This window comes from Gossypium raimondii, chromosome 2 (genome assembly GCF_025698545.1).
Source record: "Gossypium raimondii isolate GPD5lz chromosome 2, ASM2569854v1, whole genome shotgun sequence".
Classification (NCBI taxonomy): Eukaryota; Viridiplantae; Streptophyta; class Magnoliopsida; order Malvales; family Malvaceae; genus Gossypium; species Gossypium raimondii.
Window position 1 is genome coordinate 36,734,629 of NC_068566.1, and position 19,443 is coordinate 36,754,071.

Below are 19,443 nucleotides of genomic sequence, written 5' to 3' on the forward strand. Positions count from 1 at the left end.
CTAGTGCAGTAGGATCTCTCATGTATGCCATGGTTTGTTCACGTCCAGATTTATCATATGCAATTAGTGCAATTAGCAAATACATGGCGAATCCCGGTAAAGAACATTGGAAAGCAGTTCAGTGGGTTTTAAGATACTTACGAGGTACTACCGATGTTTGCTTACAGTTTGGAAGAACTAGAGATGGAGTCATTGGGTATGTTGATGCTGATTTTGCTGGAGACCTCGATAGAAGAAGATCTCTCACAGGTTATGTTTTTACAATCGGAGGTTGTGCAATCAGTTGGAAAGCCACTTTGCAAACTATATCGCTTTGTCTACCACCAAGCCGAGTACATGGCGATTACTGAGGCTTGTAAAGAAGCTATTTGGTTGAAGGGACTCTTTAGTGAACTTAATGAAGACCTTCAAATCAATACAGTATTTTGTGACAGTCAGAGTGCCATCTTCCTTACAAAAGATCAAATGTTTCATGAGAGAACAAAACACATTGATGTTCGGTATCATTTTGTTCGTGATACTATTGTTCGTGGTGATATTGTTGTGAGCAAAATTAGTACTCATGAAAATCCTGTAGATATGATGACTAAGTCACTTCCTATAACCAAGTTTGAGCACTGCTTAGACTTGGTTGGTGTTCATTGTTGAAAATAAACCCTTAAGGGGTTTTATGGAAAAGGTGGAGAAACTTGTTCGTTGAGAGTTCGCGATGAAGAACTTGTTCATTAAGAATTCGTGTCAAGGTGGAGATTGTTAGAATTAAGTGACCCAAATCCTTATTTAAATTAAATATTGTGGTAAAATAAAATAAAAGTAAATTCCCTATAGAATTATACTTTTTTTATTCTATTTTAGAATAAGGTTTTTTAAACCTTATTAAACTCCATCTATTTGATATTATTAGAATAAGGAGTTTCACTCCTATTAGAATAAGGTTTACAAGCCTATAAATAGGCATAGTCTACTCCTCTTGTAATTACTTCGAATTCGACATAGTGAATTTTCTTCTCCTTTGCCCGTGGTTTTTTCCCGAAAGGGTTTCCACGTAAAATCTGTGTGTTCTTTATTTTTCTATTTCTTTTTCTTTGCGATATATTGTCATTACCGACATTATATTTTTCTCAAAAATTGTAAAATTATTTAAAATTTATGAAATTATTGATTAAATTCCACCTGCTCATAATTTTAAATGATTCTATATTTTTAATAATTATTTGTAATTTTTAATAATTTACAGTTTTAATCATTTTAAAAAATTAAATAATTTTTAATAATTTTTTACAATTTTAAAATATTTTAACAATATTTAATATTTTTATAATTTTTAATATTTTTTACAATTTCTATATGTATTTTAATATTCTTTAACGATTTTTAATAAATTCTTTTTACAATTTTTAATTTGGTCAACGGTCAATGAGGACACGTGATGTGTTATGATAGATTTTTTAAACATTGTTAATTGCAGGAGTCAAAAAGTATAATAGAATTATAATTAAAGAAAAAAAAGAAAGAAAGAAAGTCTGTGGACTTAAATCTTTATTTCAGTTTTGGTAACCATGAAGATGAAGAGAATAAGACGCATAATGAATCAAAACAATCATATTTAATTTAGCTGAGAGGGGGATAGTGGGATTCAGGCGTGATAAAAAAGATGCTTTGCGGGTAAACTAATCACACACTTGGAGACACTTGCAGCCATATATAAAAGGTAAATAATGTCACAAGTGGCCTCAACCCACATTATAAATACCCACTTAAATCCTCATGCTCATCAATTCACAACTGCAAATTTTGCTTACGCTAGGCTTTCAAATCTTATCAATCATGCTGAAAACAATGGAACTCACTTTATTCCTTATTTTCTTATTGGGTGCAGTTAGTATGGGTGGTGCCCATGGTGGTAGGAAACAGCTGACCTCTTCCGAGAGCGAGGACTCTAATGGTGCTAGTGGGGCAGCCCATGGACCTAACTGGGACTATAGTTGGGGATGGGGATCAAGCCCTGGAAGTGGATGGGGTTATGGTTCAGGCTCGGCTAGGTCACCTGTTGGGTTTGGAAAGGGTTATGGATTTGGGTTCGGGTTCGGGTCTGGGTCTGGGTCAGGGTCGGGTTCCGGGTATGGTTATGGGACAGGAGATGACGGTGCTCATGGTGGTGGCTATGGAGCTGGAAGCGGAGAAGGCAACTCTGGCGGCAGCGGCTCCAGTGATGGTTCAAGCACAAGCTGGTTCTCAAATAAAAAAGACCGGCATGGTTAAAGGAATTTGTAAGTGTATGATGAGTATGTATTATAAATACAGGGTGTCTATATAGCTTTGAGTCTGCTAAGTACAATATTACAATGTTAGTTTTATAAGCTATAAATGCCATCTTTATTTTGTACTGGTTATATAAATATATACTATTGTCTTGATAATTCGTTTCATATTTAGCCACCTGACCTACAGTTTCTCAGCATCCAATAAAAAAATAGGGGTGTGTTTCACGAAGTTTGTGGTTGGTTTCAAAAGATATAGTGAATAGGGTTCAATAATAAGTATGGTCATATTTTAAATTAGCCCCTAATCTTAAAATATTCTAAATAAGTTCCTAAACTATCGAATTTTTCTAATCTAGTTTTTCTATTAGTAATTCCGTTCGTCTAGCTGCAACTCATGTTGGTTTTTTTTTTTTTACTTTTTCTTTTTGTTCATTCTCTTTTATTCCTTTCTTTTTCGTAAATAATAATTTATGTTATAATTAAATTTCTTTTAAATGATTTGTGTGCATTCATTTATAAAAAAATATTTTAAATTTGATTTATTTCTCTATATAAAATACATAAAACAAATAATAATCTCTTTACTAATTCAAATTAATTTTTAGTAAATATTTTATTAAAATATATTCATTTATATTCATTTTATTGTTATAAAATAAAAGAATAAATAAAGTGAAAACAAGAGAAATAGGAGAGTACAAGAGAATAATGTATTTTTAATGATCATTTGAGTTATTTACAATGCTCTTCCAAAGTCTAATATTTATAGACATAACAAGAATAAATAATATAAAACCCTACTTTTAATGAACAATAGAGTCCTAATGTCTATCAAACTTCTTATCCTAATGGGCATCCACTTTATAATAATAAAATATTTATAACACTCTCCCTTAGATGTTCGTTGATAGATAATGTGCCTCGCTAAAACTTTACTAAAATAAAAACCACGTGGGAAATTTTTTTTCTTAGTGATCGAAAAATAGTACGCTTATCTATAATATGCATAATATGTTGTCTCATTAAAAATCTTACCAAGAAAATCCAGTGGACAAAAGCTCAATTATGTTGGAAAAATAGGTAAAGAAAACTATTTTTTATAGTTGCAGCAGAATTTTAAAATTTTTCTAAAAACGAGCCCTTTTGTGATATTTATAGTGATAAACCTTAAACCGAAATTGCACCTGTGCTTTGTGCAAGGCAAACTCAAGTCGATCCTGGCTTTCAATTAAACGACCTTCTCTACTATACTCATTCCATGAATTGCACCAAGTGTGGGCTCGAGCAAAATGAACCAAAACATAGAAAAGAAAACGATTTACTTACTTTTGATTGGAAAGCAAGTTTCTCTCTATAGTCGGTAAATTTCGTAATTCTCAAAAAAATAGAATTTATTCTAAGTAAATAAAATACCACTACTTTCTGGCAGAATAACGACATATTAATAATGTATGAAATGTATTTTTAGGTCAACTGACGTTCTTTATTTATAGAGAGAATTACAAGAGTTTTGGTTAAATAAATCTTTGATAAATAGTATTATTAAAATAGAACATACAATCTATCTCCAAGTGAGAGAGAGGGGGGCGACACATCCTAGTATTTTCTACTAAGGTTTCCTCCCCTTATACTAAGTACAAGGGTTAGTGGGACTTCTCATGTATTGGGTCAAATTATATGTGATTTCTAAACTTTTGACTCAGCTCTTTATAATTTAATCCAACATAATATTTATTTTCCGTTTCCCAAAATAAATATTATTTAATTAATTTAATTCTCAAATAAATAATTTGCTCAACCCAATTCTAATTCCGTTAGAGTAATAACAACTTTATTGTAATAGAATTTATGAGGAAATATATTTAATTTCCTTATTCAACAGATTCATAAGTTCTATTTCTCTTAATTCTATTTTAAATCTTCAATTATTTAATTATAAGTAATTCAATAATAATTCAAAAATCCTTTAACTAATTCTCAAGTTATTTCTATACTTAGCGAGAAAACACATTCATTGCAAATGCGATCACTGTTCCCATTCATTTCTATTAATTTGGTTCTACATGCAATTCATTTATGGTTTTAATAAGCTAGCGGAGGGACCAATTGGACATATATAATTAGGGCTCAAATAATTTATAATTAAGTTTCGAATTTTCACCTATTAATTATAAACTTATTTAACTACAAATTCATTCCACTAAAGTATTGTGACTAAGCTCTCCCTTATTATATACCATCATGTAATGCCGATGAGAGGATATCATTTACAATTTAGTTGGGCTATGAATTCCACTATTGTGGAAAGATGCTACATATTACAAAAGTCATATACCCAATGTACTAGCTTTCAGTTCCTTATCTTTTTGAACTCAGACTTTCATTTACATCAAAATTTATGAGTCACGCATACATAGCCCATTATCCACTCATGATTAAGGTTGTAACACCCTATACCCGATCTGGTCGCCAAGCCTGAATCTCAAGATACCACACCACCGTCTTATGTCATACTCATAGTAAATTGTCACACTATTAAAAAATCATCCTCTTTATCAGTGATCTTATAAATTTTTAATCAAACATATATCAATCGTCATTAGAACATGTCAAACATACTTTAAATAAACTTATAGTAATAATTAAACATGCCTTAGGATCACTTAGAAAAATTTCCAAGACAATCACGTAGGTATCGATACTAGAACATGGGTATCGATATTTCCCATGCACAGTATTGATAACGTATGGAAAATCGGAACCAAATCAGCATTCTATTTCTCGTCAAAAATCAAAACACAAGAAATTATCGGTACAATTGAAAAAGTATCGATAAAATTACCCTGAGTATCGATACTCGTGATAGGGTATGGGTACCAATTTACAAATCTGACTTCCTACACATTACAGAGGTATCATTTTTTACAACACGAATATCAATACCTTTACTTCAAACCAGAAAAATACAACATTTTTAAGCATATAAGTCATTCCAACTTGTACCAATTCATCAGGCTATCATATCATCATCAAATAAACATCAAAATGGCTATAATAACAGTTTCAAACATTAGGAATAAATTCTAGCAATAATCAACATATTGCGATTCAAATCTTTAAATTCTAAGAACAAATAAGCTATGGAAACATCCAAAATATCATGGAAAATACCAACAAAAAGTCTACCATATTGCCTTATTCCCAAAACGTAACCAAATAACAATAACACCTACGAAATAACAAAAATGGACCTGCTTGGATCACCCCTTGGAACCACACTACTCACACCGATACTTAATTTTTCTACATGGGTTTAAAAGGAGTGAGTGAGCTTAACAAGCTCAGTGAATTCCTAGAACAACTACCATGCAAACAATTCATCAAGCATTAACGAAACAAACATATATCACAACCTCAACTGTTCCAACTCTAGTGTCATATTATACTTACTCGCGTATTATTTACTAGCTCATTTATATGGTAATCATACTACTTTTAAGTATATATCACAATACTCAAAAACATGTTTATAGATAAATTGACACTTGACATATGAAATGTAAAAGTGGGCACTATCACCACTCATCGGATACACAAATCTCTAACATATCACATATACTCATAGAGTCAAACATGTCCCAAAAGTGAAGCATAAAGCTAACACTCTCCAACACACCAAATATGTCCCACTGAATGGAGCTTAGCTCATGTTCCCTTATCTCTCCAACATGTCCCAGGGCCTCAACGCCAAAATCATATAACATATAAGTGAATACTCACAATCGTATGGCATGCCAACTATATCCAATGATTTCAAAAATCACAAGGCCAAAATATCTATTATAAGTACACATGTATTACTTACCGATTTACCGTTCACTATCATTACATATTTACATCATAAGCACATAATTATCACTATCACTTGGCATGATTGACATGCCTACATATGCACTTCCACAATAGTAATCATGAGCACATGTCACATGTTATTGCATCTTATCTCAATTCACATTTTTATAATAACACAAGCACATATTTCACAAGTTAAACATGAGTATGAGAAAGATTACACTTGAAATTTAGAGTATGGGTTTAGGCTACAAATAAATTCCCAAATAACGCATTGAATCATGCCCACAAGCAATTATTCCAAACACTTACCAATTACGCTTTCGTCGAAAAATCAAAAGCCCAAACTAGCCTTTCCTTAACTCGTAGATGGTCTTAATGAATCTGAAGCTTTAACAAAACAAATCACACAAAAATAGATTCAAAAATTAGCGAAGGACTCAAGTCAAGCATTCAAAAACATAAGCCTAAGCTAAGTTCTCAAGTAACCGAAACCTTCAACATAGAAAACTAAAAATTCAAATATCTCGACCTATACTTAATATTTTTGCCTAAAACCGATTTTGTTCGTCTATTTATTCACCTATGACAGGTTATCAACCTTTAAAATACACAAAACTACTCAATTCATGGTATTGAAATTTTCAACATATTCATGACAATTTTCATGAAATTCATTAAAATGTTAGAAATATTTAACAAAAAGTTAAAGTAAGTTTAGAAACCTTCTAATCATGTCAAAAAAAGTTGAAAATACTTTGAAACCATATTTTTATCCAAAATCCCAAAATCCACCATTAACGACCCAATTTTTGACTTTTATTTAAAACATGCGATTTAATGGCTAAAAATTCCGTTTAAAAGACTAGATATCATCTAAAACTAATTAAAAGTCAAATCATTACCTTAGTTGATGAAAAAACAAGCTTTTGATTGATAACCCGAAAAACCCGAAAGCTTGACAATAGAGAAAATTATGGTGTTTTGAGGTGTTTCTCTTAACTTCTATAGAGGTTTATGACTAGGAGGATGATAGAGATCAAAGGAATAGGACTTAGGAATAAAAATTGGAAGATTTGTGCTTAAGAAACTCAAGGGATGACAACACTAAAATATGAAAGAGGAATTATTATGACCTTAATATAGATGGATGGCAAAATAGAGTGTTTTAAAGTTTTGGTTTAATTGCCTTTTAAAAACTCACAATTTAGATCCTTTTACAAACCTATCCTTATTTCAAAATTAATGATCTTTTAAACACCTTTTTCAAAAATTGACATGATTTTCCAAAAATCATAGACAAAAACATTACTGATATACCATGTCACAAAATTCTAAATACTCTAAGGCTAAAATTCCTAGATTACCCCTAAAACTCTTAGGCTCTATTTTGGGGTGTGACAAAGGTATGCTACACTATGAACGTGAAAAGTGAATAAATCCATGAACGGATCTAGGATCTATTCTACTTAGGTCCTGTCCAATGTATTGTTAGTTTAGTCAGTCACATCTATGTCTCTATCTTCTAGGAGTCATCTGCCCCAATACCTAAGATAAGGTATCTCCCCAATTAGAATTGATAGAAGACATATTAGTCTTTCAATAAATTTGCTCGTTTTCGATCAAACTAAGGACATGTTTAGATTATCTAATAATATAAGTTGTCCTTTCGTATTATGATTTGACTACATAATACCGCTTAGTGTTAAACATTAGATAATCAATAAGTCAATATTTTCTTTCATTTTTATTTGCATACAAAAACCATTGAGGACACTATATAAATGATATTAATGTAATTTAATGGATATTTTATTGAACTAATTTGTCCAAAAAATACAAGTATTCATAAATGAAAATACATGTTACGAAAAAAGAGTACAATGTGTATTTACTCAAACTCATGAAAAAGTCACATGATATCTCAAATTCTACGTATTACAATCTTGAATACTAGCTTTCAAAAGATCACTTGAATGAGTTTAATAGACGTTTTGTAACACCCTATACCTGACCCGAATTATCATATCTGGATATCGGATGTTACCATATACTAACACTTAGCATAAATTTTTAAATTATTTGTGCATAATCCTTTTTCAACTTATTTCATATTATTTTATAAAGGTTTTATGAAAAAGAGAAATAAAGAAAACATTCAAGGATATCACATCCCGAAAATCGGGTTAGGAGAATCGGGTAAGTAAATTGGGGTTTAGTGAACCGAAAACCGTAATTAAATTATATATTTAAATAACTAGGAATTAATCAAATAAAATATTAGAATAATTAGTATTAATAATTTTAGGATAGGAAATTAAAATTAGGTGTGCGAGAATTAATTTGACGAAAATTGATTTATAAAAACGAGTTTTGATTTGAAAATAATTTTAAAAATGGTTTTAATTGAGAAGTAAAGACCAGTTTGAAAAAGGGAAGAAGTTGGAGGTGGTTAAATGGGCAATGACCCAATTTTTAAAAATGGGTTGTCTATTTAACAACCCCCACGTCTCCTTCCCTCCCATTTTTCATCTTCTTCAAAACTTTGCCAAACACCAAATTAAAGCTTTTTTTCTCGAAACTAGTTCGTCCTTTTTTATTTTAAGCTCTCTAAACACAAAATCTCTTTTCAATTTTGATGAAAACTCATGCTTCCATCCTCAAAATCCTCAAGAGATCTTCACACGTTTTAGTTCGAATTAGCTCCATAGCTCATCGATTTTGCAAAATTGAGGTGAGATTCTAACTTTTTATGACTAAACTAAGTGATTTATTATTTCAATTTGAGATTTAAATGATTTAATCAATATCTCAATATATCACTTGATTTTAAGTTGATTTTTAGCTTGAAAATGGTAGATCTCGTATTTCTTGGCTAAGATTTTTTTTAAAAATGATTTCTAACTCATTTTGATCTAATTAAAAGGTATTGGACCTTAATTTAACAAATCCTTAATGAATTTAAGCAAATCGAATGTTTTCCCCTTTTTAAAAGATCACATAAGCTTGATTTTTTCAGAAAAATTAAATCGGCGAAATTGGGTAAAATTGATGTATTATATTTCTAATTAGATGATATTTAGGATGTAAGAAGTTTAAATATAAGCTTATAAGTGAGATTTGAGTGGTTAAACACCTATTTCGCCAAAACTAGTTAAGTTTTCGGTATAGAGGTTAATAGGCTCTGATCTATGATTTTGGAATGATTTAATGGTATTTGTTGATGTTAGTAATGCCTTTGTAATGTGTTTTATGTGTATGAAAAGTGTCAGTTCATTTGCGATCTTCTACAACCATGGACAAAGGTAAATAGAAGCTTACTTGAGCATGGTAGTTGAAGCTTCTACAATTAAACTCCGACATACAGGCTAAGGTAACATATGCGAACCCCCATTTATGGTATGTGAACCTTGACTTCTTCCTTGTGCAAATCCTTACAATTTTGGTTGAATCGTTGAGTATATACACTATGCGATTTTAATGGTGAAAAAAATGCATAAACTTATGATATATATACATGGGCTTTATTTTATATATAGTATATATATTAATGGGTTTTTTTAATATACATATATATAAGCGTGTGGGGTTGTATATATATTATTTGCATGGGTTTTATTATATAATATATATGTTTATAGATTTTTTTATCTAGTATATATAAATGTATATGGGACTTTTAATGTATGCTAAAATTTGACGAGACAAAGGCCACTAAATAGGTAGGTATATACATGTAATATATATTCAGTATATGGTTATGTATTGCTTATGTAAGATATAAAAATAAATATTATAATATGGATTTTTATAACATATTAATTTTATTGATAACGCACATATATGCACGCACGAACCTGTAAGTGAATTATGAGTTTTACGATATTGTGAGCTTTGATTAGTGCAAAATAATATTATCGTGAAATGCTAAGTGCGAGCTCAACTCTAGTGCAAGTCAATTATATTTGTGTAATGTGTTATATTGTGAACCATGTTAACTTGGTCAATTATATTGTTATAGTGAACTGTGTTAATTTGGTGATTTGTATTAATATGGAAAACTGTATTAATTTGTCAAACCGTGTATTGTGAGATTTTGAGTTGTATTGTATGTAAGCTAAGCTATTGCGTGCCCTATGCTAAATAAAATATGCGAACAATGACTTATGTGAGCTATGTCATGAATGATATGTGAATTGTGTTATGTGTGCAATATATGTTACATGAAAGTGATATAATTTGCAAACCATGCTCTATTACGAATTATGAATTGCGAACTGTGTTATAATATGTAAGCTTTGCTTAATTGCGAGTCCTATTATACTGAATATTTTGAATGTGTTAAAGAGATATTTTGGCATTGTGAACTTATGGAACCATTGGATATAGTTGGCATGCCATAGGATTGTGAGTACTCACCCTTTTTATTGTGATGGGCATTTTGGACCAGAGATGCTTGGAGAGATAAGGGAATGTTGAGTATAACTCCATTCACTGTAGATAGCATGGTGTGTTTAGAGAGTGTGAGCATACGTGCTACACTTATATGGAGATAGCGTACGACTTTATGAGTCATGTGGTGTGTTTTGGAGATTCGTTTATCCAATATGTGGTGATAGAGTCCACTTATAGGTGGTCATAGAGTCCCCTTTAAGTTTCATAATCACAAAAATGTCAATTTATCATTATTTGAGATATATGAGTTATGATGGAGCATGAAATGTTATTTTGCGTGAATTGTTATTTGGTATGAATTGATATTTCATATGAACTATTATTTTGCATGAGTTGTCATTTGGTAAGAACTATTATTTCATATGAACATATGTTTGGTGCGAATTGATAATTTATGTGATCTGCCCATTTTATGTGAATTGCTTATTATATGTGCACTGCTTATTGTATGAGAACTGTTGTGTTGTGTGAGTTACTATTTTGTATAGACTGTAATAATATGTGAACTGTTATTGTTTGTCACCTTTTAACCTAACTGATATGTTTATTTGTAGTATGTTTGAGCACTCACTAAGTTTTCATAAGCTCACCCACTCTTTTATAATATTGTAGTGATTTAACTTGTGAAGAGGTGTGGGAGTGAGTCATCCAAGTGATCCAAATCGAGGCTATATCTAGGAATGTCGTTGTGTTCCCAAACCCAGTGAGGAAGGTAACGTGGGACCAAGTTATGTGATTTAGTATTAGACTTATAATTTTCGGGTTGTAATTGGACACTATGGACTATTTAATTGTTTGGTTTAAAACTTTTATCATTGTGCTAGATATATGATTGAATGATGGATTATAATTGTTTGACAATTGATTTGAATAACTGTTCGACTAACTTGTAAGTGCAGGTTGAAGAGTCGCTGGTCATCGAGGTAATCCTTAGATGTTTTATGTGTGATTTGGATACAAACATGTGCTTGGTATGCATGAAATGTAACACAAAATTTGGTCAAGTCATGTAAACTGTTAAATGTTTACTAACTAATTAATTAATAATATTATTAGGTTGTGCAAGATGCTTTAATAAATTTTCCAAAATAAGACTTATACATTTAATCCTACAATACTAATGTTAAATTTTGTGAAATGGTGTTTTTCCCAACATGTTACTATATATTATGTTTTAAATCTAATTATACATTTTAAACTAAACAATTTTCCAAGTCCCTACAAATATAACCTTTTAAAAAATACCCTATCGCATGCATGTATATTTAACTAAAGTTTTCAAGGTAATTGTCTATTAAGTATTAAATTGTGAATTAATCTTGTTGTTGATTGTTAATTAGAGTAGCATAACGGAAGCATGATATTCTGTTTTTTTTAAATATTCTATGATTAATTGTATAGTGTGATTGGTCAGTTGGTGTGTTTTGTGGTGGTTTTAAATGGAGAGTCACTTTGGTGGTTAATGTGACGTTCAAAATTCGGGTTGGACTATCCTGGCCGGGTTTGGGGCGCCACAGATACATCAAACTCTTAAAAATTATATAATACATTACAACACAACAGTTTGTTAAGATAGACTTTCTTTAGCGTAGAGAACTATACGCCATGCTCTTAAGACGTTCTTTGTATGCATAATATCCCATCTCGCATTTTCTCCAATGCATCCCTGGCTTGGTCTCTCCTGGCAAACTTGTATATACAACTACACTTGAAACATAAACAATACGCTTGTAAGTTCACACGACCTTAGTGAGATTTAATACAAAATACATTGGAACCTTTCTAGTTGAATTATTCATCCTGAAGATTTTAGATTACCACTCTGTCTTTGGTGGATACATTCATAGTATCAAACAGGTATCTATACGCCAACTTTCATGCTTACATGAAAACTCATTTCACTACTTGGCTGACTCCAAATCTTACCAGACGATATATATATATATTCTTTTTCTTAGGAAAACAAAGGTACTTCTCAAAGAATATCCATGCAGAGCCTACTTTCTACGGATTTCCTCTTTAAAGAACATTTAACATATTTTCCTGGAATGATTTTTCAAAGATACTAATCCTTGGCGAATATGTACAAAATAATCTTACCTTTGGCAGATTCCTATATTGAGTTTGATAACCATCAAACCAACAATAAACTTATACCCTGTTACAGACACAAAACAAGCTCATACTGATGATAAAACATCACAGATCATTCAGAAGAATTCCAAATGTCTATGCTATAAAACACAAGAACGCCCAATTTGATAATCAACTCAGATTCCAAATAACCCCAAAATGAGGCATGATACTATTCATACATGGGGAATACTAGATATCTCATATTTCAACCTTACATAGCGTAGTCAATCTTAAACCAACCAACACTTAAACATTTCATAATTACGAATACATTTATATCTTGTACTGAAAAATTATTATGACAAATTTCCTCTTTAGAAAATACATAGATATACTTCCTTTCAGAAAATTTTCCCTTAGACTCATTCAATTCTATCACAAGACTAATCAAACCAAGTTAACTTTAGGCGTATTAGATCTTTATCGTAAGATTATCATCAAAGAGATCTCAATACTTTACCCAAATTTACCACATAGGCGAATAACCAAATTCTGCCAAGTAGGTATTCCCAAATATGCCCCACAGGCTTTTCGTGATTCACCATAAAGGCAACATAAAATATGCCTCAAAGGCACTTACAGAATATGCCAGAAAGGCTTCATAGATGACTTGCCCAAAAAGGCTCTGTTTGGTTGCCACCAAGGCATCACATGAACTGCCATGTTTACAATATGGATTTTCCTAAACTCACTAGTGTGTGAGGATTGTCCATCATCACCCTGGGACACGCAAAAACCCAAGTAGATAAATGCAACTCAACTGCCCTCTCCAGAATGTGCCATGACCATGGTCTTTCTTCAGACTTGTTGTATCAAATTTCGTGTTTATTGTCCTGACGGACTTCATTTCAAACCACCATGGTGTTAAAACTCATGTCACATAATCTCTCAATACTCCGTTCAACCCTCATTTCTTCAACATGTGAAATTGTGTATCATATATCTAACATAATTACACATTCGTGTAGGCTATACTCAATTTCCTAATTGAAGCATACTTCTTTACATGTTTCAACCACAACAATACGATCATGCATTACATTATATATTTCATGTGCATACATACATTTTCTTCACAGAATCACGTACACCCATACATATGACACACCACACACTCAAACTTACATGGACACTATATGAAGATCATATATACACATTCAGTAGTCGTTTAAGAACTCATGCATCGTTACTAAATCATCAATCATAATAAGATCTTACTGAAATAATTACAAGAGTAGAAACTACGGTCTCACTTGATATTCACCTATAATGTAGCTTGGATTTTCAGACTTAAAAATTCTTTTTGAACCAGCAACAACAACTGCTTAAAAACATAATACCACCATTAAAACCCATTTACAGACAAATGACTAACATTTCAATCACAGATGACCTCCATGTAAGGTCTTTTATTCACAACTCACTGTTCATATGCTTCTTAATATCCTTATTCTTTCAAAAACTTAACATGCAGAGCCATCAGACATATTAGAAGGTGAAACATCCACTCATTGATTCAAAAACCTTAGCTTTCAGCTTAATAAAGGAGAAGAAAACATGTAAGTTTAATAAGAAGAACTAGAGAGCAGTATTGAAGGAAGAAAACCATCCAGACGAACCCTTTTCACCGTATATAGATATATATATATATATTCAGTTCCCTTTAGTGGAACTTGACAAGTGTCAATTGTATCCAGAGTTTGTCATAATAAATGGCTTACACAGATCCGAGTGAAATATAAATGAGGGACCTATACATAAGTTATTTGACCAGTCAATTCCGTTGGATCCTAACCAAATCACATTACAAAACCCAATTAGCACAATGCTTAGGCAAACTGGGCGTACTATACATTTAGTAGTAACTCTTACCATGCTTACGCTTCACTTGCAATAATCTTTTCTTATTTAGCAGAAGAACTTGAGATAGAATCATTAATTACTTATATAGAGGATACTTTACGCCAACTCTTATTCGCCAAAAAACTACAAATGGGCAGACTACACTATGCCGAACAAATAAATTCATATCTACACGTCTTCTAATCAGGTCTGCCAGATTTGGGGTGTGACAACTCTCTCCCATAAAGAAAATTTCATCCTCGAAATTTTTCTAACTTGAGAATTTCTACTGCAAGAAAAAATGTATAGCTAACTGTTTGCGCTAGACATATAACACTAATTGGCAGATTACCCACATACCCATAACGATTTATCTTAATAGATGTACACTTTAAGGATCCTCTATTGGTGAGAGTTCCAACAGTCTGCTTCAATTGGCGGATTCAGAACTTGGTAGGTACACTTATGATTTCAAACGTTACTTAACTTACTCATTGACAGTTACCACAAATTAAACTTCTTGCACACGTTTGGTTCTCTATAAAATTGAAACTTAAACATCCCTTTCAAACACCTTGCTACAACATCAGAACCCTAATTTCTTTTCTATATAAGCTTTTTACTTTATTTGTCTTCAGTTCTCCTATTTTTCAAAGGTAATCTCTACTCTTCTTTTCTTTCTATTTCATTTATACAAAATGGTTAGAACCACTACACGAGAGAGGGGCCGAGGCCAAAGTAATCAAAACATCAATCTCTAAGGTCCAACAATCTTCGAACTCAAAGGTCCCAATGACACACCCCACGCACAGAGGCTCTAATGCACAATTATAGTACTACCCAAGATGAATTACATCGGTACTAAAGAGCCCGGGTCATTATCTATCCCAACTTTGCTTATGATTTTTTGCGACTATGAGAGTGTTGCCTGAGCGATAATACCAGAGGTTTTGTCCTTCCTTTAATCTTGTTGGAGGTTGGCATCCACTTGTAGCTATACCATTTCTTTTGTACGATGCTCAAGGAGTACGACATCACAACAAAGCAATTACTAGCCCTATTCTAATGGACATTGGTGGCTTTCTTTATAAACTGTTGCATGTGTAATGAACCACCGATGCTGGGTGTGATCTAAAAGTTTTACCAGTTGAAGGTAAAAAGAAAGTGAGCTTCTGTCGGTAGCGCTATTTTCAGTATACACCCAGGTTGTGAGCCCATAATCCAGAAAATGATTTCAAATATACATTTAAGGATAAATATATGAGAGTTATCTACAAACTCGAGAATGGGTTTGCCTGTCCCACACGATGGTCTCTTCTTCAGGAAAGTGTTTGTGCACAATGCCAGTCGATTCCCAAGTTGCCTAGAAGCAGTATAAACGATTGAGAAGAGGGCATGCACTTGAATTGGTGGGAGTTATTTCAGTCAGAAACATCTTCCAATATTGTATATAGGATTTAAGCCTAAATAGTTGTCAGGCGAATGACCCCATAAATTGGTTGGATGATTTCAATGTGCCTTATGCTTCAGTAGTTTGGCCTCACAATGCAAATAGTGATTTGGCACAAGTTTTAACAGGGCGTATAAGAGAACCTCCCTTCTACTTCTATGACATTTGTGGACTATGTCCATGTAATTGGAATATTATGCATCCGGTACTTCTTCTTCCTCTTCAAGTTATGCTAATTCCCATGTTGATGGTGAGGGTCTTCCTCAAACTCTCATACTACGCCCGTTCCAACATCAAACATGGACATCATAGCAATTCTGGATAAGGCCTATGCAAAAGCAAGGGTTATTGTTGCCCTACCTAGAAAAACAACAGTGAAGAAAATTCAAAAGAGACTGAGGGTAGAAGAAAGCACCCAAGAGACTGAGGAAAGTGAACGCTTACAATTAATATGATGTAGGCTTAAGAGAGGGCTTGCTACAGTAGAAACTCATACCTCTCCAATTCCAGCCCTACCTAAAGCACCTGGTCTGCCAGTGGAGTCTGCCAAATTTGCAGACTCCCCCATTTGCACCACTGATCCTTCTCTGACTGAGATTTCAATGATAAGTCCCGAATAGCCCGTCGTTCCATCTAGTTCTTAAACTTTCAACGATTCTAATGGCGAGCTAAAAAATTCTTTCCATGGCATGATTTGTTAAATTCAGGGTTATCTTCTGTCTATCTGGGCTTCATATATCAACAACAAATTAATTTAGTGCCTCAGCAGATAAAAGAGGCTATATCTTCCAATCTTACTTCCAATCCTGAGTTATCTCCTATTGTCTGTGGAGTACAGACTTTGGAGTTGGGCCCTCTAAGAAACCAGCAATCTTCATCGTGTTAAGATAGCGAGTTTAGAGGAGACTGTGAAGGCTGGTGAACAATCCTTGTGTTGGAAAAACTGGTTTAAAAAATGCAGTAGAAAATAAATTTAGGGAAAAATCAGAGTTTTAAAAATTTTCCAAAACAATATCTTGGTTGTGATATATAAAGTAATAAACACTTAATAAAAAAATTACATTTTCGATTCGTCTAGGATGAGCACTTTGACCGAGTAGTTTTCTTCGCTATCCTCAAGCTCACGTCTGTCGAGTGTGCACTCACTTCGAATCAAAAAATTTTCACAAAAATTATCAGTGGGGTAATTTTTCAATTTCTCTAAACTTTTGGTTCAATTTGTAAATTAGAAAAAATATCTCTAGAAATTTTCTGGAATAATCTCTTTAGAGAATTTTCTCTACACAACTTTCTTTTAAATTCAAGTGTATGTAAATAATGACCCAATGCTCTCTTTATATAATGAGAGTTTTAAGAGTTCAACTATGATTAAACTTAATCACTTTAATATTAAATTAATGTAATATTTATCTTGATAAATATTAGATTAAATTTAATATTAAATCTTATTAAAATAATATAATGTTTATCTTGTAAATTAAGTTTAATATTAAGATAATCAATCTATTAAGATAAAATACTATTAAGATAAGTATTAAATTAAATTAATATTAAACTATTAAAATAATATTATTAAGATACTATTAAGTGATTCTCTTAATATTAAATTAATAAAATACTATTAAGATAAGTATTAAATTTAATTTAATATTAAACTATTAAAATAATATTATTTCTGGAATAATTAATCTAAAATCAAATTTTCTAGTCAAGTCCTAGTAGGAGTGTAACTCTTCCACTGCTCAACCATTGTTGACCAACCACCGCCAGCCATCGGGATGTCGTCGTCGCAGCCACCGGCAATGTCGTGTCCGGTGATGCAGTTGCGACACCCTTATCGCACCTCGAGCTGTTCGGTCTAGGTCAATGACGAACCGACAGGTCCGATCTAACCACCAGTTGGACTGTCGACCCAATTTCACATACCGGGCCCAGTTCGACCAGTTTTTGGGCTTTAGTTTTGGTTTTGGGTTCTGAGACCCAATTTACGATCTCAGGTCCAATTTTCAAGTTCAATTACCCATTGGGCCAATTATCTGACTTGAAATTTAACTTTAAAAAATATTATATTAATTTTAATTGATTTGATTAATTTAATTTTACTTGATCAAAATTAATATTTCCAAAAATCACTTAGATTTTCAAAATTAAGTTTTCAAGAAAATTCTTTAATCAAATTCTTTAGTTGAACAGTTCTCACGACCACCTAATTTAATTTCATATCGAATAAATTGACTCAATTAAATTATTCCCAAAGTCGTAGAATTTTCTTCTGATTCAAATTCAGTCCGATCGAGCTTTTCTTGAGCTAGCGGATGGACCAATGGAACATATACAATTAGGCTCTAGTAATTGCAATTATGTCCAGAAGCATCGTTCCAATAATTCGCAATTACTTAATCATGGAGTCAATGCACAAGGAGTAACATGATTGAAAACTCCTTATTGTATACTCTTTACGAAAGCAATTCATCAAACTGCTTTATCGAATGACCTCGTCATGTGTGTGTTACCTTCACTTGATATCCTTAATTTCTTTGAGTTAAACTCATTCACGCAATATAATCATATTTTATCTCATTGTCAGCATTGTACCTTCTTAATTATTAATATGATCACTGTCAACAAATGACTGTGATAAATTGCTCGTTCGAGAATAAGCAACTTGTGGCCACATTTCATATTTATCAACCCACATAATGCCAATGAGAGGATATCAATCCATACACAAGTCATGTACCCAACATACTGGCTATGGGCTCGATCATCTTTAAAGCATAAGCCTCCTCTTATATCAAAGTACATGAGTTGCATACGCATAGTCAGTGACTAACTCAGAATTTAGGTAAATCACACTATGAACGTCACAGGTGAACTAATTCACAAACATATTAAGAATTAATTCATCTTGGGTTCAGTCTAATGTATTATTCTACCAATGAATACATCTATATCTCTATTCGTGGAGTTAACTGCTCCAATAGCTAAGACTAGCAATCTCCCCAATTGGAATTGTAGACGACATAATAATCCTTCTTAGTATTGGAATCAAATGTTCACTTTGATTATTTTACGGGATTACGGACTCATTTAGATTATCTACTGAAGTAAGTTGTCTTTCTCACAATGTAAACGTCCTTACAACGTCACGTATCTTCAGTTTTAACTTAGACAATCATTGAGCTAATATTTGATTGTCACAATTTCGCTATGCATGGAAAATATAACAGTTATAAATACAAAAGACATAATAGTGAAATGTGAAATTAACTTTATTTATTCATTCATCGTTCAAATAAATAGAAAATAGTTACATGTTTACTACAATATGGACACATTTCCCAACAATCTCCACTTGTCGTAGTGAAGTAAATGTGTCACGTTTCGCATTCTCATATCCTTGATGTGTTTGTTAAAAATCTTAGTTACAAGAGTCTTATTAAA

At 32.2% G+C, this 19,443-nt stretch overlaps 1 protein-coding gene across 1 annotated transcript; it reads left to right on the top strand.

Moving 5' to 3' along the window:
* Nucleotides 1-1,753: 1,753 nt before the first annotated feature.
* Nucleotides 1,754-2,429, top strand: LOC105788577 (glycine-rich cell wall structural protein 2). The gene has a single exon (XM_012615521.2). The coding sequence runs from the start codon at nucleotides 1,768-1,770 to the stop codon at nucleotides 2,260-2,262; it is 495 nt and encodes a 164-aa protein (XP_012470975.1). The 5' UTR covers nucleotides 1,754-1,767; the 3' UTR covers nucleotides 2,263-2,429.
* The last annotated feature ends 17,014 nt before the right edge of the window (nucleotides 2,430-19,443 follow it).